Source organism: Hemicordylus capensis, chromosome 5 (genome assembly GCF_027244095.1).
Source record: "Hemicordylus capensis ecotype Gifberg chromosome 5, rHemCap1.1.pri, whole genome shotgun sequence".
In the NCBI taxonomy this organism is placed as follows: Eukaryota; Metazoa; Chordata; class Lepidosauria; order Squamata; family Cordylidae; genus Hemicordylus; species Hemicordylus capensis.
The window spans coordinates 196,553,554-196,578,420 of record NC_069661.1 but is presented as its reverse complement, the minus strand read 5'-3'; the positions used below and the strand labels follow the sequence as shown (position 1 = coordinate 196,578,420).

The following is a 24,867-nucleotide window of genomic DNA, read 5'->3' as shown; positions in this document are numbered from 1 at the left end:
TGAGAACACTGAGTAATAAAGCAAGTCTAGCTAATGGGAAAGTAGTGCAGTAATTCTGAAATCAACCACAGAGAGGGAGGACAGGAAATAAAACCTTATACACAAGTGCTTTGCTAAAAACAGGAGTAAAGCCATGTACTTTTCTGGTCTAGATATATTCAATTTTGAAATCTGAATAGTTCAGTTTTTCCAATTGTACTGTACTACGTTCTAGTCAGCAGGGAAAAGCTGTAGATAGAGCATGGTGATGTAACATGTTACAGGACCAGAGAACTGAAAAATAGCAAACTTTGCTTCAAAAACATTTTCAAGAAAGAAAAACATTTATATCTCTATATAGAAGACTCACATTGGCAATTCAATTTACCTGAAATCCAATTTTTTTCTGTTTCATATTTTGCTGTTTATCTTCCTTTTAAAACCTCTGGAAATAATTGCTGAATTCATCATATTGTTCACTTCCACAAACTCAGTGGGTTGATTCAGACAATCTTCCAAAACATGGTTTGGAGGATCAGAAATGAGCCTCAGGCTCACACAGTACCTCTATTCCTCAGACATCCTGTATCGCCCCAACCACTTCCTCATGTGAGCAAGCCATGTTTGTAGTAACATCCAGATGGGCAAACTATGGTTTATGCCAGTGTTTTCAACCTTTTATGTAGCATATACCCCCTAACTTCTGAAAAAATTAAGAAGTAATACCATTCTCCAGAGGATTTTATATTTACAGTAATATGTGCCATTTGTAAGGGAAAGAGAGTGAAGGAACGAGGCCAAAAGCTCTTCTTTTTGTACGCAAGTTTCCATTTTGTAAATACTTTGCTCCCTATGTTAAGAAGGCTATAAAGGGGGTCACAAGTTCACAGCCCCACAAACCTCTTCTGTTGTACTTAAGTTCTATGTTGTCACTGCCTTGCTGTACAGGGGGTCAAAAGTTCACAGCTCCTCCTTAGCTGTTTCATTTCTGAGGGTGATGCAAAGTACTGGATTGATTTTGGAGGACTGAAGAATCCAAGCGAAAGGATTGCTAGCACAAACTGAGAGAATCGGTGCTGGGGCTAAAAAGAGCTTTTAAAAAATCACTGATGTCATTCACACAAAAGCAATCAGCAACAATGCATTCCATGCCGGTCCATTCTAGCACCTCTAATCAGAAGGAAAGGGCAAGAAGGACTTGCCCCCCAGGCATGTTTTGGGAGATAAGTATCCCCATTTACATGATCCAGTGTGCTCTGTCATATGCTCTACTAGGGACTCCATCATGTGCTCCTGCTCCTACCCTCACTCATTTGGATCCCATCTATACCACACACTTCGGAGTCACCAGCAGCTTGGGTGATCTGCTGCGCACCCGCCATTGCAACTGGAGGTGTCCAGTTTTTCATGCCACTTCCCAGTTCGGTCCTACTACCAATCCATACAGTTTGCCTAGCTGCCACAGGAAGCTGGCCCCACGGAGGTACAATCCTTGTGGGTACCCCTGGCCCCTCTACTCATCCATGTAACCCACCTGCTTCCAATCATGCTGTCTCAGAGGATCAAGATTCTGCAGCTCTCCCAGGTGTCCTGAGGTCTCGGCATCCGGATCAGGTGAAGGTGAATGTTTGCCCTGCAACTGGGCCCTAGGATAGATCTATCCCTTTCATATATCTAAGCAGGGGCGTAACTATAATAGGGAAAGGGGAGACAGTTGTCTGGGGGCCCGCTGCCTCGAGGGGCCCCCTAGAGACAAGTCACATGATTCCCCCACCTGCCTGCTGCCTGGGCTTCATTCATTATAAATTACTTCTGGGGGGAAATGGTTCTTTTTTTGCACCGCACTGCCATACCCTTCTCTCTCTCCCTCCTCCTTCCCCCACACCCTTTTGCTTTGTTACCCAGCGTAGGCTCCTCCTCCTCCCCCTTCACTCTCATTGGCTGGGTGCCACATGTGAGAGGCACAAGATCCTCAGCTGCTCCCCTGAACACACAGGCGGCAGCAAGGCGAGCAACAGAGAGATCATTGCAGGCGCCTGTGAGCCTCCGCCCCATCCCCAATTTTTCAAGACCACTCTTTGCTGTGTGTTCCTTCCCGGCCTTGCTGCTGCCAGCCTGCTAGTAGTAGGGAAAGAGACAAGACAACTACAACACAAGAACAAGAATATGGAGCCCTCCTCCTCGGGTAGTTGGCTGATTCCTGCCACCACGGCCGCCCAGTAGGGGTGCGGGTAGTAGCATTAACAGGCTGAGGGTGGGGAGCATATGATTTTGTGTCGGCCCAATGCTAATTTGATTTTTAATTTGTTCTATTTGAACTACTTGAACAAGGGGAGGCTCGGGTGGGAAGGGGGGGCACCACTGTGTTGCTGCTCTCCTCCTCCTCCTCTGCGCCCCACCCCCGGCCATCACCATGTGGTCCGCAGCGGCAGCAGCAGCATTGCTGCTGGTTGTCCCTCCGCTGCCCCGCCACCTCTTCCTCTCCCCCAGCCCCAAGTGAAGTGCTGCTGTGTTGCTGCCAGGCCCCGGCCATGACCGCAAGGTCCGCAGCGGCGGTGTTGCTGGTTGTCCCGCCGCCGTGCCGCCTCTTCCTCTCCCTTCCCCAGCCCCAAGTGAAGTGCTGCTATGCTGCTGCCGGGCCCCGGGCATGACCACGTGGTCCATAGTGGCAGCGTTGCTGGTTGTCCCGCCGCCACGCCACCTCTTCCTCTTCCCCTTCCCCAGCCCCAAGTGAGGTGCTGCTGCCCCAGCAGCTGCCGCTGGGCCCCGACTATGACCACACTGTCTGCGGAGGTGGCGCTGCTGGTTGTCCATCCGTCACCATGCCGCCTCCTGGCTCTTCTTCTCGCGCAAGTGAGAGGTTTTTTTGTTCACATTGCACAACAAACACCCCTTCTGCGCCCAGACAACTGGTATGATTTATTAAGGTCTCAAGAGAGCTAAGCCATTGCAGAAAACTGCACCAATGTTGCCCCGGTGATTTGAATGCAAAATAAATCCAGCGAGGAAAAAACAGGATGGGGGGGCCTTGACTGCTTTTGCGCTCATAAGCTCCCGCCAAGTTCCAGGAAGTTTCGCCCAACCTCAGTTGCAAAGCAAAGGTACGGATGGAGGAGGACAGCGAAGCCCTTCGACGAGAGCAGGAGAAAGCGGGAGAAACGACCCTCCGCTTCTAGAGAGGCAGCTGTCTCTCTCTTGCCCTCTTCCCAGAGCCTCACTCGCATGAGCGCTCATTAAAAACACAGCCTCTTCCTCGCCTAAGTCTTGTTCATTGTGGCAGGTGGCCATGCAGGTCAAGGGGGCATTCCTCCCTTTCATTAAGTTTTTGCTGAGGCCTCGGCTCCAGCAGGTCGCCCCAGCAATCCACAGTCTCTGTCGAATGGACAGACACGAGCTCTCTCTTTGGCTCCGAAGCTGAAGCAATGTGTTGTAGCTCTCAGGAGCCCCCCTCCCATGTGATTGCAGCTCCACGCAAGGTTTACGGCAGGAGTGGCTAGCCAAGTTGGGTGGTATTTTCTTTTGCTGGTCACGGGGTCCATTGCTACCAAAGTCCCTCAGCAAAGAGGATTTCCAAGAAATTGGAAGAGAATGGACTTGGGAAGAAACTGAGTGCACTTTTAAATGCAGATAGTGATGACTGGTCGCATATGTAAAGACTGGAACATTCAAGTGCAAATTAGGTTTTTCAGTTTTGGTGTGACTCTTCTTCGTTTACAGCACCAGCATTTCTCTAGTAAAAGCAGAAGCCATCCCTTCCTGTTGCTTGGATCTTGCTGCCGTTTTTGCATATTGTAGCTAAAGCTCAGCGTGACATTCATTTTCTAATGTCAACTGCGTCCAGTGGGCTGGGTGGGGGCTGGGTGGGGGGGGGGTAAGAAAAGTGGGCTGGGGGTGGTAATTATGATGATGAACGTGGCTCTGTTGTGTTGCTTAAATGAAAAAGAGTCTCCTGTAGGTTGGTCATTGCATTGGACTGTGCTGAGCATTATCATGACTGCTCTAAAGAGTTCTAGGGGCCCCACTCCATGGGATCATGGACTTTCTTTTCCTCCATCGCATCTTGGATGATATTTTTTTCCTCTTCCCTCCCCTTCCCCTCCCCCTTGTATTAGGAGAACAGTGAGAGAGCAGGGTGTTGTGGGTGTTTGCAGGGAATATCTGTATGAAGGTTGTGCAAACAAGTCCTTTTTTATTTTTTGTCCATTTTCTTCCTGTCCCTTGCATTAAATTATATTGCCACAAGATATAGCAATTGCACAGCTTATGAAATGATTAGTGCTTTCTTTTTTTACTTTAAAATTATGGTTAACAAGGTTTGGAAGAGAACTTTTATGCACCAACATATTCTGGAGAAATGGATGTTGCATATTCATGATCTTTGGAATGTGATGGCTCTTTGACTCTGATGGTTTATCTCCAATGTACTGAAAAGCTCTTGCCTTTTGTTTGCATTTTAATTATAATGTCACTGGAAGGGGGAACAATTGTATTTGTATCTTTAAGTCTTCTGAAAATGCAACAAATGAAAATCAGAAGCTCCCCTCCAGATTTCCAAGTTAAAACTAGTAGGAGATATTGTTTATGGAAGAAGGGGAAAGGGGCATTGTACACTTAACTATGACCGGAGTTACAGAGTTTTTACTTGGGTGAAGGACATACAATACAGGCATTTCATAATCTGGGGTGACTTGCATTGTCCACAACTCACAAAACCTTTTAAAAAGTAATTTAGGATGATGTTCTGTTGTGGCACATAGGTCATATATATACATCATATTACACATTACTATTATTTAACTATGCTTTTTGTTACCACTATTCAGCCTCATTAAAGATTTCTTTACCTCATGAGCTGAGCTTCAGATTATGCTTTTACTCAAGAGTCAATTGTTTGAAGAGTGTAGCTAATAAGCTCACTTGTAAACATGATAATATTCCAGGAACATGATAGTGATTTATCTATGGGTTAATCTAACTGCTGAACTTGTAGAAGAAGACAGCAGTGTGCTGAATTTGCTGAAGGCGAGAAGAAAATGAGTGAGTTTTAATTACATCTATCTAGTTCATGATATCTTTGCATCTATCTAGCTAAGGAGCATAAATAGTCTTGCCTCTAGTGTTTCTAGTGTGTTCTAGGCATTAAAAGTCACACAAATATATAGTATTCAATTCAATGTATATCACTATATATGGTGAAGTGTGCATGTGTGTATTCGGTGAAAAATTTATTTCCAGGCAGCATACTTATTTTGAAATATCAGACTTAAATCCTTGGGGGCTTGGGGTGTGGAGGCCTTAGACTTTGGTCAGAAGTCCAGAGGAAAAAGAGCCTCTGCCCTCTTCCTATTTCACTTGCACTAGTTATGGAGTGGACTAGTGATTCTTCCTATTTCACTTACACTAGAAATGGAAACTCCAAGTGCCAGCCATTCCAGTCTTAAACGAAAAGAGAAGAGTGCTGCTCAAAAATGTGGGTTGAAGAAAGCAAGGTTAGAGAAGGCCAAGCTAACAAAGATCACTTCATTTTTCACGAAGACCAGCCAAGGCACTTCATTGGAGGAAGATAAGGTGACTCAGACAGCAGAAACAGCAACAGTGAGTGCAATCTACCACGGCTCAAGTCCTGTAGAGAAGGAACAAAATGAACATGCAGCAGATATGACAGCACAGCAGTCAATACCTACTGAGCAAGGTGCATACATTCAAATGAGAGGATGTGAAGGATAGACAAGAGAACGTGAAAGAAATTCAATGTGAATTTGATCTCCAAAAAATTTCCTACTGACAAAGAACTCTTCAGTGAACCCCTTAGTTCAGATGAAAAGAGCTTCATTATTTCAAATGGGCTATGCCAACCACCAGGTCCATTTCCACAGCTCGGCCAGTCAAACAGACGTTTTTCGGGGGGGGGGGATATTCAGGATTTAGTAAAAGTGGTCTAAAATTGCAGCGAAAATGGCTGTGCTACTCGCCAACTTCAGACCAAGCCTACTGTCAACCATGCTGGCTTTTTTTTTTCAGGACAGGTGAAAGGAGTTCGTGATTGGCATAATCTGAAAAGAAAGATAGAAGTCCATGAAGGTGCTGTTGGCCATCAGGAGTGTAACACTGTTCTAGATCACTGGCAGCTGAATAAAACAGTGTCAGCAGAAGCTGCGATTAGGAAAGAGGCAAACTTCTGGAGGCAAGTACTTGATAAAATCATCAATGTCACACTGACCATGGCTATGTCCAACCTGGCATTTAGAGGTCACAGGGAAGATGTGAGCTCAGGTGGAAATCATGGCAACTTTCTCTCCATCATCACCTTAATTGCAAAACACGATCCTGTATCACAACATCTGCTAAATATTCCAGGGCGGCAAATAAAGTACCTGAGCCCTGCTGTGCAAAATGAACTGATTAATATAATCTCACAAAGCGTCAAGGAAGGAATAATAAGGGATGCCAACACAGCTGCATTTTTCTCTGTCATCATAGACACAACACAGGATGCTAGCAAGACAGATCAGATCAGCCAGGTAGTCGGCTTCGTTTCTGTTGAGACCAACGAAAAGGATGAGCCAGTTGAAATAAAAATACATGAAACATTCTTGGGCTTTCTGGTGGTAGAAGATCAGTCTGCATCTGGCTTCACACAGAGTATTTTGAATCTTTGGAAAGCAATAAACTGGACATCCTACAATTGCGAGGTCAAGGTTACAATGGAGCTGCAACCATGAGTGGTGTCTACAGTGGTGTGCAAGCTAGAATTCAGGCTCTACAGCCAAAGGCAACTTATGTGCATTGTGCTGCCCACAACTTGAACCTTGTTTTGAATGATGCTATGTCCAATGTTCCAGAGGTAAGGAACTTCTTTGGAGTTGTGGAAAGAATCTACATCTTCTTAACACATAGCCTCAAATACTGGCATACACTATCTCTCTTAACATCTCAATCAAAAACCACACTGAAGAAATTTTGTCCAACCAGATGGTCTTCACGTCATGAGGCTCTAGTAGTCCTTCAATGCCGCTTCACATATATACTCAAAATGCTTACTGAAATAATTTTCCTAAGCAAGAAGATGAAATCTCAGAAGCCAAAGCTCTGAAATCCAAAATGGAGCAGTTCCAGTTTGTCTTCCTTATTGTGCTGCTCTCTAACGTTTTAGAACCTGTTAATGCTGTTTCAAACCAACCTCACAAAGCAGCAACCTATCTCCAAATCATTCACACTAATTTGCAAGAGAACAAAAATAAGTATGACTCCTTCTGCAAAATAGTGATGTGCACAGATCAGTCTACAGGCCTCCAGACTGGTCCAATCATAGGGTGGTTCGCGGTTCGAACGCTGGGGTGGGGGTCCTTTAAGGGCGGGGGGAGGGTGTACTTACCCTTCCCGCCACTTTTCCCCCGCTGGCGCGCATTTTTTGGTAAGCATTTGGGGTGGCAGGATACCTCCTTGCTGCCCCTTCCCCCTCTCGGCAGCAAAAGGCTTCAGAAAGCCTTTTGCGCGTGCACACGTTACATCTCCGTGATGTGTGTGCGTGCATGACGCAGAGACGTGACGTGCACACGCAATGTGCACACACGCAAAAGGCTTTCTGAAGCCTTTTGCTGCCGAGAGGGGGAAGGGGTGGCAGGGAGGTATCTTGCCGCCCCAAATGCTTACAAAAAACCATGTGCCGGTGGGGGGAAAGCAGTGGCAGGGGTAAGTACACCCTCCCCACACCCTTAAAGGAACCCCCACTCCAGTGCCAGACCGCAGCTCCACGGTTCCGTGCACATCCCTACCGCGAAACTGAAGCAAAAATTACAGAAATGTGGGGAATATCCCAGGTGTTTGAGGAGCAACGCATGCAAAAGGTGAAGAGGTTTCATGATGAGTTATGCGAAGATCAAAGACTAACAAATGCAGAGGACAGTTTTAGAGTAAATGTGTTCCTCTGTGTACGGGATATAGCTTCCTCACAGTTGAAACAATGCTTTGAAGGCCTACATGAAGTCGTTACTACCTTCAATGCTCTTTACCCATCAACACTGACATCAGCAACTGATAAGGACTTACTTGAAGCAGGAGAACGTTTGGTCAGAAAATATGATACGGACTTGACAACTTCTCTTCCAAGACACTTGATACAGTTAAGAAATTTATTGAAAGAAGAAATTTCAAAAAAAAACAACACCACTACAAAGGAAGTTGCTGAACTGCTGATGATTGATAACTGTGGCCTTTGCATCAGTTTCCCTGATGTCTGTACTGCATATATGCTTTTCCTGACCCTACCTGTAACAGTGGCATCTTCTGAGAGATCATTCTCAAAACTGAAGCTTATCAAAAACTATCTGAGGAGCTCCATGTCTCAGGAAAAACTCAGTGGCCTTGCTCTGCTATCCATTGAAAACGAACAAGCAAAGAATGTGGATATACAAAAGATCATAGACAACTTTGCTGAACTGAAAGCACGAAAGAAGCCATTGCATTAAGTTCTGGATGGTGGTGTGAGATATCGTAGTATATGGGTGGTGGTGAGATGTCATAGTTGGGATATGTGCAATGGCTGAAGTTCTTCATTGATACTGTTGTAATAGTTGGTTCTGTTTTGTACACCTTGTAACTGTAGTTGGGATGTGTGCAATGATTAAAGTTCTTCATTAATACTGTTGTAATAGTTGGTTCTGTTATGTACACCTTGTAACTGTAGTTGGGATGTGTGCAATGATTAAAGTGCTTCATTGATTCTGTTATATTAGTTGGTTCTGCTGTGCTGTTATTTACACCTTGTAACTAGTTGGGATAGTTAGCAGAGACATTGGGCCAGGAGAAGGAGAGGAAGGTGGTCATGGGGAGGGGGGGAGGATTTTAAAATCTCATCTCTGGGCCCACTCCAACCTTGCTATGCCCCTGGATCTAAGCTCTCCCCTATCTCTCTCTCTCTCGCAAGCCTCTTTCTCTTGCCCGCCGGAACTTACACAATTAGAACTCTAAGCTAAAACGCCTCATTGCATTTAAATGTATTTTGATAGTAATATTGCTTTAACCATATAATTCTCTTTTCTGTACCCCCTCCTCAAATAAATTCTTCTTTTAATTTTGAAACTATAACCTTGTCTCAGTCCAGTCATTCCTTCAGTCCAAACGTTTGCACAAATTAAAACTGACAAAACTGACATCGGGCTGATCCCCTTTAAGAGCTAATTCCCCAGCAAAGACCAAACATTGGGGTGCTGACCAAACACCCCAGGGCAGTTCCACTAACAAGTGGCTGCTCTTTTTCTAAGTTCTTTCTCTCCACTTTCAACAGGGATCTAGTGAGGTATGAGTCAGCACTATCCCAGAGTGGATAGCAGTGTGTCAGGAATTGGCATCAATCCCCAGGTGAACTGCAACATGGGGATGGAGGTGGGGACTTTCTAAACCAGACCAGTTGAACTGCAGCAGAAAATTAACCCATTATCCCAGAATGGAGAGGCGGGCGGGGGGGGGGTTGGATTTTAAACATACCAGACTAGATAAACTCCACTCCTGCAGAAAAGTCTCTCTCTCTCTCTCTCTCTCTCTCTCTCACACACACACACACACACACACACACGCCCCTTACAAAACCTCAATTTGTATCAAGCTAAAAGACAGACACCACACCAGAAAAATCCATGGTCCTTATTTACTACAGCTCCTGCCAAGAAATATCTGACCCAGTGCTTAAATTTTTATTTATTTATTTATTTATTGGGGGGGGGGGTCATTTAGCCTCCAGCAAGAGCAGATTTTATTTATTAATACTAGCGTAGTGGGTATGTCTTGCTTCAAGAAACCAAGAATCCTCAGCCATCTGTCAAGAGAATGAGAGTATAAACACTCTCCTAGCATTTCATATTGTCATGTAATGATCAGCATTCAGAGAAAATTGAGGCCTGTATTTGCAAACTGCAATTCTCCTTAGGTTATCAAAAGTACAATGGATATCAAAAGTACAGAAGAACAACGTTCTGCCTGAACCTTTATGGTCCCTAAAAGCTTTCAACAAGGTAGTAATGATTCACAGTTGTTACAGAATCACTCAGTGTATGTTTTCTTTAGAGCATACATACATTTATCTCTTTACAGCATACATATATCTCTACATAGCTCATTCAGGCACATGGCACAAGTGCAGGATTCAGCTTTGTTGCTTATTGTCTTGTCACGTATGTGGCCAGCTTCTGGCCAATCAGGGCCAGTATTTCTCTATGAGGCAGGCTTCCTTCCAACCCTCCCTCAGCTATTTTGGTAAAGGTAAAGTGTGCCATCAAGTCAATTTAGACTCCTGGCGCCCACAGAGCCCTGTGGTTTTCTTTGGTGGAGTACAGGAGAGGTTTACCATTGCCTCCTCCCATGCAATATGAGATGATGCCTTTCAGCATCTTCCTATATTGCTGCTGCCTGATATAGTACCAGCAGAGATTTGAACCGGCAACCTTCTGCTTGTTAGTCAAGCATTTCCCCACTGTGCCACTTAAAGTGGGCCAGCTATTTGGACAGTAAATTAAATGGTAACTATTCCTCTACAAGAGAGGCTTCCTCCCTCCCCTTGGAGGAAGAGCGTTAGTTAACTAACTAAATATTTATTTATTTCATTTATACCCCGCTCTTCCTCCAAGGAGCCCAGTACATGCTTATGTTTATCCTCACAACAACCCTGTGAGGTAGGTTAGGCTGAGAGATAGGTGACTGGCCCAGAGTCACCCAGCAAGTCTCATGGCTGAATGGGGATTTGAACTCGGGTCTTCCTGGTCCTAGTCCAAGACTCTAACCACTACACCACACTACTGGCCAATCAGTGGCCAGTATTCCTCTCCTAGGCAAGCTTCCTTTCTACCTTCCCTCCCTGCAGCGAGTGACCGATATTCCTGAGGCAGGATTTCTCCCTCCTTTCCTCCTCCAGCTTGCATCTAGGCAGTAACCAACAGCAAAAACTGAGTAGTAAAGGCAAGCAGGCATTCTCCTTTCCACTCTCCTCAACGACAGGGGCAGCTGGGCCCTCTCCCTCCAAATAAACAAAAACAAGCAAGCCAACAAAAGGTCAGATTTATTGGCAACCAGCCACTCCTCCCAACCAGGAAGCTTCCTTCAGCCCCTCCTCCCCTGCCTGTAACTTCTTTTTTTCATCATACTGTTTGGAATAGCTGGCTAATCAAGCTGTTCCAGCTTCTGATTCTTAGAGGCACCTCCTGGCATTGCCCCCAAGACAAAGGGAAAACCCAGTTTTAAAAATACAGTAAATACCCCGAAGCCACTAGGAAGTGTATTTTTCTACCCACCTTTTACTTCCTTGTGGGGGTAAAATTGTGATCTTTGTCAGGAATACTAGTTGGAAATAAAGACTACACAAATGACAGAATTTATATTTCATAAATGCTACATTTGTTTTACTACCCAACAAATAAGTTTGGAAAGATTGATATCAAAATACAAAGAAAATCAATTTCAATAAATGCAGTAGTCATCAATGCAGTTAATCAGATCAGTGTAACCCATGGTTCATTAAGACATTTTCTGGAAACTGAGCCAACCACAAGTTTTAGCAAACATATGTAAAGAATGAAGAGGGCAAATTAAGAGTGTTTATTTCCATCATACTCTATTTCCACCACAGGATTTTTAAAACAGACATACTGATTAATTACTGATTAAGTTTTTTCAGTCTCCCCTTTGGGATCAAGATGCAGACAGTGAGAAGCAAGGTGCTAATGGAGTTGTGTATAATGCAAAGATGGCACTTTTGCTGTGAAAATCTGGGAGCCACTTTGCAATAACCACTTCCTAACTCCAACCTAATTATGTGAATTCTTTATTCCTATGCAGCTTTCACTTCCTATGCAGTTTTCACACTCAGGAAGGATCTGTTGGAGCATATTTATCTTGGCGGCAGGGGCGGAGGGAACTGGTTCAAGACTGGTGCTGATTTTGCAGATATGATCGTTGTCATTATTCATTAAGGAGATGGCCTGTGAGGAAAGAAGGGCAATTTAAGCTGGACAGAAACCTCAGTGGAGGTTGAAACTGTGACAATATTAAGCTAGATGGAGTAGGCCTGGCTCAATAAAGGCAGCTTCCTACATCATCTGCTTAGAAGAGGCAAAGGGGCAGAGGTCACCAGCAGAACTTGGGTGTTCATTTTGCAAGTCTTCACAGCAGACCCAATTCCACAAGCACCTGTGTGCAATGTCATGGAACAAATTTTAAATAAAGTTTTAAAGAAACTTACATTGAAACGTGGCTGTTTTTGCAACTTTTAATTTTTTATGTGCTATTGTGTATAGTGAATCATTTTATCTTCAATCTCTTCTCAAAATGCAGAGTATTGAAGCAGAAAAAAATATTGATTTCAGGCTTAAAGGCCTATACCCCAATCTATAGGCCTGCATCCTACCTGCCTTAGTAAAAGCTCTTGTTTGATATCAGAATTGTAGTATTTATGAAATATAAATTCTGCTTATTGGGGGATGCGGATGGAGCTCAGTCGTAGAGCACATCTTTCAAATGCATAATATCCCCAGGTCCAATCCGTGACATTTCCAAGCATGGGTTGGAAGATCTGCCTGATCTTGGTGGCTTTCAGTACTATCGAGCATAGTATCCTTCTGGACTGTTCAAGAGGGTTGGGAGTGGGAGGCAGTGCTTTGCTCCTAACTCTCAGGCAGATTCCAGATGGTGTCGCTTAGAAACTGTTGTTGTTCAAAACATGAACTTTTATATGACATCCCCCAGGGCTCTGTGTACTCTTCTCAATGCACTTTAACATCTATATGAAAGTACTGGAAGATATAATCAGGAGATTACATGCAGGGTGTTATCAGTATGCTGATGACACCCAAATCTATTTCTTCATGACAGAGTCATCAGGAAAAGGCATAACCTCCCTAAATGCCTGCCTGGAGGCAGTGATGAGCTGGATAAGGGATAGCAAACTGAGACTAAATCCAAATAAGACAGAGCCACCTAATGGCACAGTGGGGAAATAACTTGCCTAACAAGCAAGAGGTTGCCAGTTCAAATACCCGCTGGTATGTTAACTCCTATATCGGGCAGCAGTGATACAGGAAGATGCTGAAGGCATAATCTCATACTGCGCGGAAGATAGCAATGGCAAACCCCTCCTGTATTCTACCAAAGAAAATCACATGGCTCTGTGGTCACCAGGAATCAACACTGACTCAATGGTGCAACTTTACTTATGTGCAATTCTGCACATAAACCCAGGAACCCAGGAGGCAATTCTGATCTGCCAGTTGTGGATGAGGTCACACTCCCCCTAGAAAGTACAGGTATGTTGTCTGGGAGTGCTTCTGGATCCAAACCTCTCTCCCTGGTGTATCACTTTGAGGCAGTGGCCAGAGGTGTTTTCTATCAGCTATGGCCAATACACCAGCTGCATCTACTTCTTGAGATAATGACCTCAAAACAGTAGTACATATACTGGTAATTTCCAGACTTGACTACTGCAATGTGCTCTATGTAGGGCTGCCTTTGTACATAACCAGGAAACTGCAATTGGTATAGAACGCAGCAGCCAGGTTGGTCTCTGGGTCATCTCAAAAAGACCATATTACCCCTATATTAAAAGAATACAGCAGCAACTAAAATGTTTCCAGGCAAAATATAAGGTCTTGGTTATAACCTTTAAAGCCCTAAACAGTTAGGTTCAGGGTATTTAAGGGAACGTCTTCTTCACTATGAGCCCCATTGCTCACTGAGAACATCTAGAGAGGTCTGCCTGCAGTTGCTGGTAGCTACTCAGGGTAGCAACTCCACTGGTAGCTATTCAGGAATGGGCCTTCCCTGTTGCTGTTCCAAAACTCTGGAATGAGCTCCCTGCTGAAATAAGAGCTGTTTCATCTCTGATAACTTTTTAAAAGTCTCTAAAGAGCCGTCACCCAAGCTTTTTAACTAGTGGTTTTAAATTATCTTAATGTTCTAATTTTTGTTTTAATTAGTTTTATGTTGTAAACTGCCCATAGATGTAAGTTTGGGGTGCTGCACAAATATAACAAATAAAATCCATAGCAGCTTTTGCTCTGTAGTGGGGGCACATGGGATTATATGCCTGTTTTCAGTATAGCGGCAATCTGTATGGATACCCGCATACATGTATACACACACACAAACAGATTTCAGGCTGTTTTGCACAAGCACACTAGAATACCCCCACAAGAGAACTATGCCCAGCTCTGGTTCCTTTAATAAGAAAGTAAGAATAGTTCCTGGCATCTGGGAGGTGGGGGAAGGAGAGTGGGAAGCTTCTTTCCTTTTTGCAGTTTGGAATTTTTAAAAACACAATTTCTTGTTGCTTTTGTGGAAGTATGTCAGTACACCAGAGCACCTTGCAGTTGCTGTTGCATAAGAGCAGTGGTAAAATATAAAAAGACAGAAAATGACATGCCGTGAGTGGGGGAGGGGGAGGGGGGTTCCAGGGCACCACATATATGCACACACACTCCTCTTCACCACTTAGGCACAGGTGAATTGGCCAATTGGAGGCAGAGGAATCCCAGCCTACTCTACAACTCTATTGTCCAGAAATGGGCAGGGGGGGCAGCTCAAGGGTGGAGTGAGATACCTTTAAAGGCATGGGAGAGTGCTCTTACCCCTCCCGCTGCGTTTCCCCCTCCAGCGCTGCACTTTAAAAGGGTCAGACAGGGCAGCAGCGTACCTCCCTGCCACCCCGTTGCCTCACTGGACTACTAGTGTCTGGAAGTACTCGGCACATGTGGGCACGTCAGAAACATGCACATTGCGCTCACTCGCGCATATGTTGGGTGCACGTGTGACGTGCACTGGTATGCACCCAACGTGCACACATGCATCAGGTACTTCCGATCCGACAAGGCAACGGGGCAGCAGGGAGATACGCTGCCGCCCCACCAAACTGTTTTAATGTACAGTACCCATGAGGGAAACACGGCACGAGGGACAAGAGCACCCTCTCCCGGTTTCAAGGTACGCGCCCCCTTCAAACCGGCCAAACCGCCGGTCTTTTAAACCTGTTCAGAAGCCTGTAAAAGGGCCTCCAAACAGGTTCATGTGCATCCCTAGGGAACTCTGCAGAGCTCGCCAGTGAGCGTACAAGAAGCTGGGGTCTGGGAGCTAGAAACAGGAGGGCTAGATTCCTTAACAGGCAGCGCTGATGTTCCAGCAACCCTCTGTGAACTCAGGAAGGCTTAAAAGAGTTGTGGCTGATCACAGGGTGGGGGCTTGTTAGTCTCAACAGCTAGAACCTGTCTTCTGTCTCCTTCCAAGTAGCCCCCTTACTCCCGAAGAGGCATTTTCTTGGTAAGCCTGCCATGCAGCCAGACAAATGCTCTTCCATCATTCCTGAAACTCAACCCAGGCCCTTCAGCGTCGGTGCTCTCAGTAGCTAGCCAGGTCACCTCAGGGTCCCTCCTGGGGTCCAGAAGAAGTGGGCAGACCCAGGAGGTGGATGGCCCAGAGTCCTAGCAGTTGATACCTTGGGGGACCTTGACTAGGGTGCTTGAAGAGTCTTCCAGAGCCAGGGTTTTGACTTTGGTCAAGACAGGGTCCTCCTTGGTGGTCTCCATGGGGGATTCATCCAAGCCAGGTTCTTCCAGGCTAAAGTCCTCCTGGGGCTGGAGGTCTTCCTGAGCCCACTCTGGGTCTTCCCTCCTTAGGGGTTCCCCAAGGACCATCTCCTCTTCCTCCTCCTGGGGTTCCTCCCAGCTCTCATCAGGGTCTGACTCCTCTGCCAAGGAGTCTCCTGGAGGCAGCCCAGGGTGGATCCTGACACCATCCCTCCCTACAAGGGGTTGGTCTTCCCCAAGTGACCAGGCCCAGTTTTCCTGAGTATTGGTGATGGAAGGCTCGCACCAACCATTGAGTGTGGATGGCAGAGACAGGCTTAAATCAGAATTCATCTGGTCCATATCCTACCCAGTCAATTAAGTACTGAAGGATTCCCCAATGGACCCAAGCCACCTCACACTTGGGCTCTCCATTAACCTCTATCACTGGAGACAGAGGTTCTTGGGAATGTGAGGGGTGAGCCAAAACATCAGGGACCAACAAGAACAAATATTTATATACCACTTTTCAACAAATGTTTCCAAAGCAGTTTACAGAGATAAATAATAAATAAATAAGATGAATCCCTGTCCCCAAAGAGCTCACAATCTAAAAACATCCATAAGATAGACACCAGCAACAGTCACTAGAGGTACTATGCAGGGTGGATAGGGCCAGTTACTCTCCCCCTGCTAAATAAAGAGACTCACCATGTTAAAGAGGTGCCTCTTTGCCAAGTTAGCAGGGGAGTTATGTATCTCCCACATAAACTTAACAAGGTTATGTGGATGACAAGACGGATCGCTAGAGATGCAGGCTAGTCCAACTGAAAGGTTACTGAGTTTATTTGTTTCTGGAGGCAATAAGGGTCAATGAAAGAGGTGTCCAGTTTTCAGGACAGGCAGCTTCTGCACAACTATACTTTGTCATCTATCCATAGGTCCTTCCTGTTGGGATTGGTCAATGAATGCCTTATATGCACGTTTGGCATAGTTTAAATGGTCATGTAACACAACATGGACAGCCTGAAGTTCAGTTAGCATGACCTCTTCTGCTGGCACTTGAGAGGAAGCTCAGATAGGAAGTAAGAACCGGGGGTGGTTACCATAGCTAGCTGTCTGAATGGTAGAGGCGTGAACTGCATTGTTGCAGGCAAACTTGGCCGATGGCAGAAGAAACACCCAGTTATCTTGTTGGTAGGAGGTGTAGCATCAGAGGTACTGCTCCACGCTGGTGGTGGTTCGTTTCACCAGTCCATCTGATTGGGGATGGTCGAAAGTCAACAGATGGACCTAGACCCCTAGCAGTTCCTGCAGAGCATGCCAGAATCATGCGGTGAAGTGTTCCTTCCATCCCAGACCAAGTGCCGTGGCAGACCATGGAGACAAAACAAGTGGTGGTAGAATAGGTGGGCTGTTTCTCAGATGGCGGGAAGGTCTTGGCAGGACATGAAATGTACCATCTTTGTAAAATGGTTCACAAAGACTAGGGTGGTAATCTTGCCTTCTGAGATAGACAAGTCAGTTATAAAGTCTAGCGAGACCATTTTTCAGGCATCCAGGGGTGTGGGTAGCAGATGTAGAAGTCCCGTGGGCTTACGTCCTTAGCCCTCTGGCACTCAGGGCACAAAGAAAGTATCTGAACACATCTCCTTGTACTCACAGACACCAGAAACATTTTGAAACAACCAGATGGTTTGGCATCATGCCAAAGTTGGAGCACAAAGGAGTGGAGATTCAGGAGATTCAGATCCTCCTTTTGTTGTAGTAGAGCGAAGTTCAGTTCAGTTCAGTTCAGTTCAGTTCAGTTGTTTATTTACGGTCGTTGACCAAAAGTAAAACCAGAAATTACAAAGGTTACAATAGCAAAAAACAAATATCAGACAAACAAACAATATCACAATGGCAGTTAGAGCGCTACCAAATCATCATCGCAGTAGTCTCATGAACAGTCCGAGCTCCCCTTTCAATCAGTCAAGGAGCTGCACACCTGATGGCTATATAACAAAATTTTGCCATGGTATAAGAAATAAAAGAATCATTATCCGCAAGTAAAAATTTAACTAGAAAATCATCAGAATGTCCAGGGAATCTGGTCAATAAGTGAGGGTAGAATCAAACAGTGCCTAACATCCCAATAAAAACTACAGTACAGTAAAATATGAGAAATAGTTTCAATTTCACCAGAGCTGCAAGCACAAAGCCGAGCCTCCATGGGTAGATGTTGAAACCTCCCAGTAGGCAAAGCTGAGGGGAAGGCATTAAAATGGGCTCTCGAAAAGGCACAGCAGAATTTAGAAAAAGTAACAGATGTCAAATATGGTGCAGAAGAAAAACCCAACCTGATCTTTAATGATCCATAGAATGGAGGCTGACAAGCCACCTCATTCTGCAACTCAATATCCTCCAGTGGCTGACGGACCATGTTTTTTGCTCTCACAAGGCCCATTTCAAGTAAAGAGTCTGGAGCTAATCCAAGGAAAAGAAGTTTATTGACTATCTTCAAACACCAAGGCGGCTGAGGCATGACTGATAAAAATTTGGGTATAAGTCCTACTGGTTGAAGATGAAATGTCAGCCAATAATAAATGATTAACAGCCAAGCCCTAGTTTCTACCTTAAATAAGCCAGCCTCTTGGCGGATCACCACATTGGCAGTGCACCTCGGTGCAGAAAAAAGAGCTCCCAGGAAGCCTGATTGAATCCTTTCTAGAATAACAAAATTGGTATAGGGGCCTAATTGGGCACCATATAGAAGTTGTGTCATAGATTTGGCTAGATATAGTTTAAAAGCGGCAGGGGTATAACCACCGCCCTGAGTACAGTGGAACCACAGTATAGCTGTTGCACTTCTTTGTGCCATGTCAGAGACCAGTCTGACATATGCAGATTTCCTACCATTGTACTGAAAAACCACTCCGAGATATTTGATACGTTTCACTTGCTCAATTTGGAGACCATCTACAGACCAAGTGAAATTCTTCACTCTGTTGGCAGCAGAGCGAAAGCGTTGGGGTCTTGGGATTGATACTGTTTGAGCTCATCAATCAGGTTGGTGCTTTCGTCCGACCCGGGTTCTTCCAAATTAAAGTCTTCCTCAGGCCCTACAGATAACGCTCTGAGTCTTCCCTCCCTATGGGTTCCAAAAGGACACTGCAGGATCTTCCTCCTGGGGTTCCTCCCGGATCTCACTAGAAACATCTGGAGCAGTTCTGACCACCATATCTTAAAAGGGACATTATAGAACTAGAAAAGGTGCAGAAGAGTGCAACCCAGATGATCAGGGGCCTGCAGCACCTTACTTATGAGGCAAGGCTACAAAACCTGGGGCTTTTTAGTTTAGAAAAAGACAACTAAGGGGACATATAATGGAAGTCTACAAAATTATGCATGATGTGGAGAAAGTGGAGATATTTTCTTTTCTTCCCTCCCACCCAGTACGAGAGCATACATGGTGTCCGTTCATGTGCCAATTGCTTGGTCAGCCACACCATGTGCGTGCTGGCGTCATGCAAGGGTACTTGGGCCAAGTGCCAGCAAGAAGCTGCATGGGGCAGTGGAGAGTAGATAAGGACCTACTCTCCTCTTAAAGCTCCCACTCCCAATCAGGGCTCAAACCACACTCCTAATAGCTAGTTAAAGACTGGCTTTTTAGGATAATATTTCATGCTGGCTATAGGCAGTTCACCCTGGTTTCTTTTTAAGCTGCCAGTTTTTGGATGTTTTTTTTACTTTGTTTTGATTGCAATTATTAATATTTTTGAAACCTTTCTATTGTTTTCCTTCATTATATTTCCCAGGGGCTACTTTGACAAAGAATGCTGTAAAGAAGCTTTAAAATAAATCAACCACATTTCTCATTTACTTACTATATAAATGTGTTCTGGACCTCTGTACTGATTGGTTAGAGTAAACCTTTGACCCAACATAGTTAAGTGAAGAGGAATGATATATCTGAATTATTTATATGTCATAATAAGTTTATAGAATTGCAGTTTCAGATTACACTCATCTTTGGAATTGTGCTGATATTCATTATAAAATATTGTTTTCATTCCACTGTATAGTATTCTGAGCTGTATGCAATGTTCATGTATACTTAATAATTTAGGTTTTACCGAAGAAGGTATTATGCAACTGTGAACTGACTAGCACTTTTTAAGTTAGGAAGGTGCTATAGCAAAACTGTTATCACATTTGCTCAGACCTACACATAAGTGTAGTTATGCTTTGAAGCTAAAATGGGGAATTACTCAAAACTAAATTAGCAAGCAGGAATAATATATGGATCCCAGGCCTCACAGTGCTGCAGCTGAGTACCCCATGAGCATGCAGATGGAGGCAAATACCTGAAAATAAAGTTCCGAGCATGGAATTTGCCTTCTTCAGAGCTACCGCATCTTAAGTCAACACTTTCAATGAGCTGTCCACCACACCCTCCAGATCCCTCTCCTGGTCAGTCACCGATAGCTCACACTCCATCAGCACATATGTGAAGTTGAGGGTTTTTTGCCCCAATGTGTGCTTCACTTTACACTTGCTTATATTCAACCTCATTTGCCATTTTGTTGCCCATTCCGCGAGTTTGGAGAGATCTTTTTGGAGCTCCTCGCAATGTGTTTTGTATTTCACTACCCTAAATAGTTTGGTCACCTCATTGCTTATGGTTCAGTATTATGTCTGAAATAAAATTTAAAAATGTTATCTGCAATCAATCCATGGTTTTCTACTAAGCTTTGGTATGATTGGCAAACAGTAGTTAGAGACAGAGGCGTACAACTGGAAGGGGTCGGGGGGGAAGGGCCGGCTGGGCGACAACTCTCTTCCCCTCCCACCTCCCTGACTTAGGGCAGAGAGAGAAACAGAAAAAGTTAAAATAAAACCTTCCTGCTGCAGCCTCAAAGTTGTAGCAGTCTATTGGCCCTCCTCCATTAGACCCAGTCAAGTGATCCTCCCTGCTCAGAACTTGAAGGCAGTTGGAGCCAGTGATGCAGTTACAAATTCATAAGTGCAGGCGCTCTCCATGATAGCCCCCATGGCCATGCCCACCCAAACAGCCGGAGAAGCCAAGAAGTACTGGTGCTCCGTCCCTCCTTGCGCATCCCTCCTCCACTACACCCCTGGTTGGAGCACAAGAGAACCACAGTGAGCCAGATGGGAGGGAGAACCAGGGTTGACTGCTGGCTTCTTCCCCTCAATGGAAAGGGGAAAGTAAAAAAGAATCAGGGGTGTGTGTGTGTGTGTGAGAGAGAGAGAGAGAGAGAGAGAGAGAGAGAGAGAGAGAGAGAGAGAGAGAGACTTTCCTCCTCCCTTCTTCCCCACCTTGGAAGCCACTCTGTTTGTGGTCTGGTTTGGTTGTAAAACTTTTTCCCCCTGTGACTTCCAAGCCGGGGGGGGGGGCAGGGGGATCCTGGGTTCATGCTTTAGCAAAACTGATCAGGTTTTTTCTTTTTCTTTCTGCCTTAAAAAAAAAAAAAACATTTTATATCCCGCTCTTTCTCCAAGGAGCCCAGAGCAGTGTACTACATATTTAAGTTTCTCCTCACAACAACCTTGTGAACTAGGTTAGGCTGAGAGAGAAATGACTGGCCCAGAGTCACCCAGCAAGTATGGCTGAATGGGGATTTGAACTCGGGTCTCTCCAGTCCTAGTCCAGCACTCTAACCACTACATCATGCTGGCTCTTTTAGTTTACCATGTGGTGGCTGTTTGTGGCAGCTGAAATCAACAAATACTAGATTAATTGTTTGCTAGTTTTAAGCTGGTCTGTGGGTCCCCCCCCCTTATGCCTTATTGTTATAATTAAAAAATATTTATATACCACTTTTTAACCCCCCCAAAAAAGTTCTCAAAATGGTGTACGTAGCAAAAAAATTAAGAAAATAGCTTCCTGTCCCCAAAATGGCTCACAATTTGGGGTGGGGAGAGTGCGAAGCATCCTGGATTAATTGTTTGCTAGTGACAACAGAATCTCAATGATTTGATATTAATTCATTACCACGATATTCAAAACATGGCAAACACGGAATGACTGCAGGCTGAGGAAGTGAACTAAAAGTTATCTCTTAGTAGGCCCTTCATTTGTTAATTTGCTGCAGTCATAGTTTGCATAGCCACCCTTACTAAACAATTACACTGAAGAGGGAGAAGATCGGATCAATTTTCTTAATTACACAGACTATGATGCCAGATGATAAGAAAATAGCAGGAAGAGAAAGCATTCATTGCCAGAACTTCAAGATCAATGCAACATACAGCAATGTATATAAACTGTATATGCTGAGCCATAAACAAGGGACTTTATATAGTTTCACTTGCCTATGATATCAGAACACATGCTAGACCATCAAATTAGACAGAAAAAATGTGCTTTCTATATCTGGAATTTTACTGAATTTTACTCTCTATGATAATGTTGCTCAATTTCATTTTGCCATTGTTTAACTTAAAAGCCACTAAACCAACCTGATCAAGCAATTCACTGTAAGTTATAGTCTCTTTAGTATTTGTTACAGGACTGTCATAGATGATGGCAATCTGGTCCCCTTGTCCATTCTCAACATGACGATCTACAGCATTATAACAAATATTCAGCTCTCCTCCCACAAACCTAAAAGAGACAAAAAATAAATAAATAGGGAAATTAAATAGTAATATTCAATGGAAAACTGTTAAACCACTATGTTCAATATTCTATGTGAACAGGTACCTTAATCAGGATAGGATTCTGAAATAGAGGGTGGGGGCTCATGCATTTTTGTTTGTTTGTCTTCTTACATGATATTTACATGCATCTTAAAGGCCTTCAGAGTTGCTCAATAACCCAAGAAGCAGCATTAAGCTGATCACTAATTTAACAGGGAGGAGAGAAAATGCTTCTAGTAAAATGTCAGTGTGGTATTGTAGACAGAGTGTTGGACTTCGGGACTAGGAACACCCAGGACCAAATCCCCACTCAGCCATGAAGCTAGATGACCTTGATCCAGTCAGTATCTTAGCCTAACCTATCTTTCAGGGTTATGAAGATAAAATATAAAAAAGGGACACCATGTGCATGATCCTGAAATCCTTGGAGGAAGGATGATAAAAAATATTATAAATAAATGATTATCTTCTTATCTTTCCAGCATGGTTCAAATAACACACTATCCCCCCCCACAAAAAAGTCGGGGGGAGGCAACATCCTAAAGGTGTTTGAAAGTATACTGAAGGCAAAATATCCTTTGCCTTAATATCTGTTGATCCTTTTGGATCTCTTGGTGGCTTTCAATATCATCGACTATGGTATCCTTCTAGGTCGCCTGAGGGAGTTGGGATTGGGTGGCACTGTTTTACAGTGGTTTCATTCCTACCTCTCCGATAGATTCCAGATGGTGTCAGTTGGAGACTGTTGTTCTGCAATGGCATAACTTCCCTAAATGCCTGCCTGAAGGAAGTAATGGGCTGGATGAGGGATAACAAACTGAAATTGAATCCAAATAAAACTGAGATACTGACTGGTGGTGGGGTGTCAGAACTTGATGAATGGTTTGGATCTGCCTGTTCTGGATGGTGCAAATCTGTTTGGATTTGCCTATTCTACACTCCCCCAGAAAGAACAAGCACATAGCTTGGGAGTACTCCTGGATCCAAAACTCTCTCTGGTCTCCTAGACTGAGGCAATGGCCAGAAGCACTTTTTATCAGTTTTGGCTGATACATCAGCTATGCCCATTTCTGGAGGGAAATGACCTTAAAACAGTGGTACATATGCTGGTAACCTCCAGGATTTACTACTGTAATGCACTCGACATGGGGCTGGCTTTGTACATAGTCCAGAAACTAAGTACTATGTGGCACAGACTGCAGCAGCCGACTGGTCTCCAGGACAACCCAAAAGGACCATATAACACCGAGCTGTCAATATATTTCAGAGCAAAATACAAAGTGCCTATAAAGCCCTTACAGGCTTGGATCCAAGATATTTAAGTGAGAACTTGCGGGGGTCCACCAGCTCATTTGCTGGCTACTTGGGTCCAGGCCTTCTTTGTGGCTGCCCAGGGGCTCTGGAATACACTCCCTATTAAAATCAGAATTTCTCCATCCTCAGCTATTTTTTAAAAGACCCTTAAGATGCACCTGTTTTCTCAGGATTTTATTTAATTTTAATTGGTTTTATTTCATAAAATTATTTTAATCACTTTATCCTGTTTTTATATTTATTGTATTTTAATTTATATACACCACCTAAGGATGCACATGTCAGGCAGTATAGAAATATGATAAATAAAATAAATAAAATTAAAATTAAAATATCCTTTAGAGCAGGGATTTTCGAACTTGGGACCCCAAATGTTTTTGGACTACAACCTCCATCATCCCCAGTCACAATGACTGATGGCAAGAAAAGCAAGAAAAGAAGCAAACTAGCACTCCTTGTAGCACTTCTAAAATTTCCCAGGTAAAGGCCTGTGGGGCCGAAATGCATAAGAAATTAAAGGCTATTTTGTGTTCAAGACTTTCAATAATCATTGGAATTATTCCTTTTAGGATTTTGTGGCATAAACTTTGGCTTAATTGGCTTTATTGACAAGTAATTTGCCCCCTTCGGGGAATAGAGGTGCTAACTATTTAGCTTCCCTACACTTTTTAAAGTTTAGGATAGCTTTCACTAGGGCCCATATGAATGTGCTGCCTTCAGCCCTTTTGGAAAAAAGATTTAATAAGGGATTGTCAGATTTTGGCCTATACCCTTGTGGTGCAGGCCTCCCAGAAACAGTTTCTCATATGCTGTTATATTGCTCCCTTTATTCCGATACTAGGAAAGAACTCATATTCCCTCTGTTAGAGCAATTCCCAGGAAGAGCTGACTCCTTTTATTTGAATTTTTGTCTTGAGGATCAAGATAATGATGTTACTAAGGTGGTGGCGAAATTCTTTTATGTCAGTATTAGACTAAGATCTTGTTTAAGATCTAATTCTTAGGAGCTATTGTTTTGTCCTGATTGTTGTGTATTGTATTGCTGTTGGCATATTTTGCTTTTAATCTTGTTTTAATCTTTGTATGTTCTCTGTATGGCCTATGGCTATAATAAATTGATTGATTGACAAGTAATTTATTGGCCATGGTAAGCTGAACTAACCCAGCAGCCAAATAATTTAACTAATCTGTTAAAATCAGTGGGCAACAACAGACTTAATTCATGGCTAAGTCCCATGAAATTAATAAGGCTTAAGTTAGTTATGACTAACTTATTTCATTGATTTAAAAAGTGCTTAGTCATGACTAAACAGTCTGGATACTGTCCAGTGTGTTAACTGAAATATTTTGCTTTCTTTCTGTGCTTTCAAAAGGGTTTGTTACTGTTTAC

At 44.0% G+C, this 24,867-nt stretch overlaps 1 protein-coding gene across 2 annotated transcripts in view; it reads right to left on the bottom strand.

Annotated features, from left to right (window-relative positions):
* Nucleotides 1-24,867, bottom strand: part of ACSS3 (acyl-CoA synthetase short chain family member 3) — a 120,125-nt gene that overhangs the window by 77,491 nt on the left and 17,767 nt on the right. For both annotated transcript variants that reach the window (XM_053255059.1, XM_053255060.1), the window contains exon 2: nucleotides 21,984-22,128. In XM_053255059.1, the coding sequence (XP_053111034.1) occupies nucleotides 21,984-22,128 (145 nt within the window). The remainder of the gene's footprint in view (nucleotides 1-21,983; nucleotides 22,129-24,867) is intronic.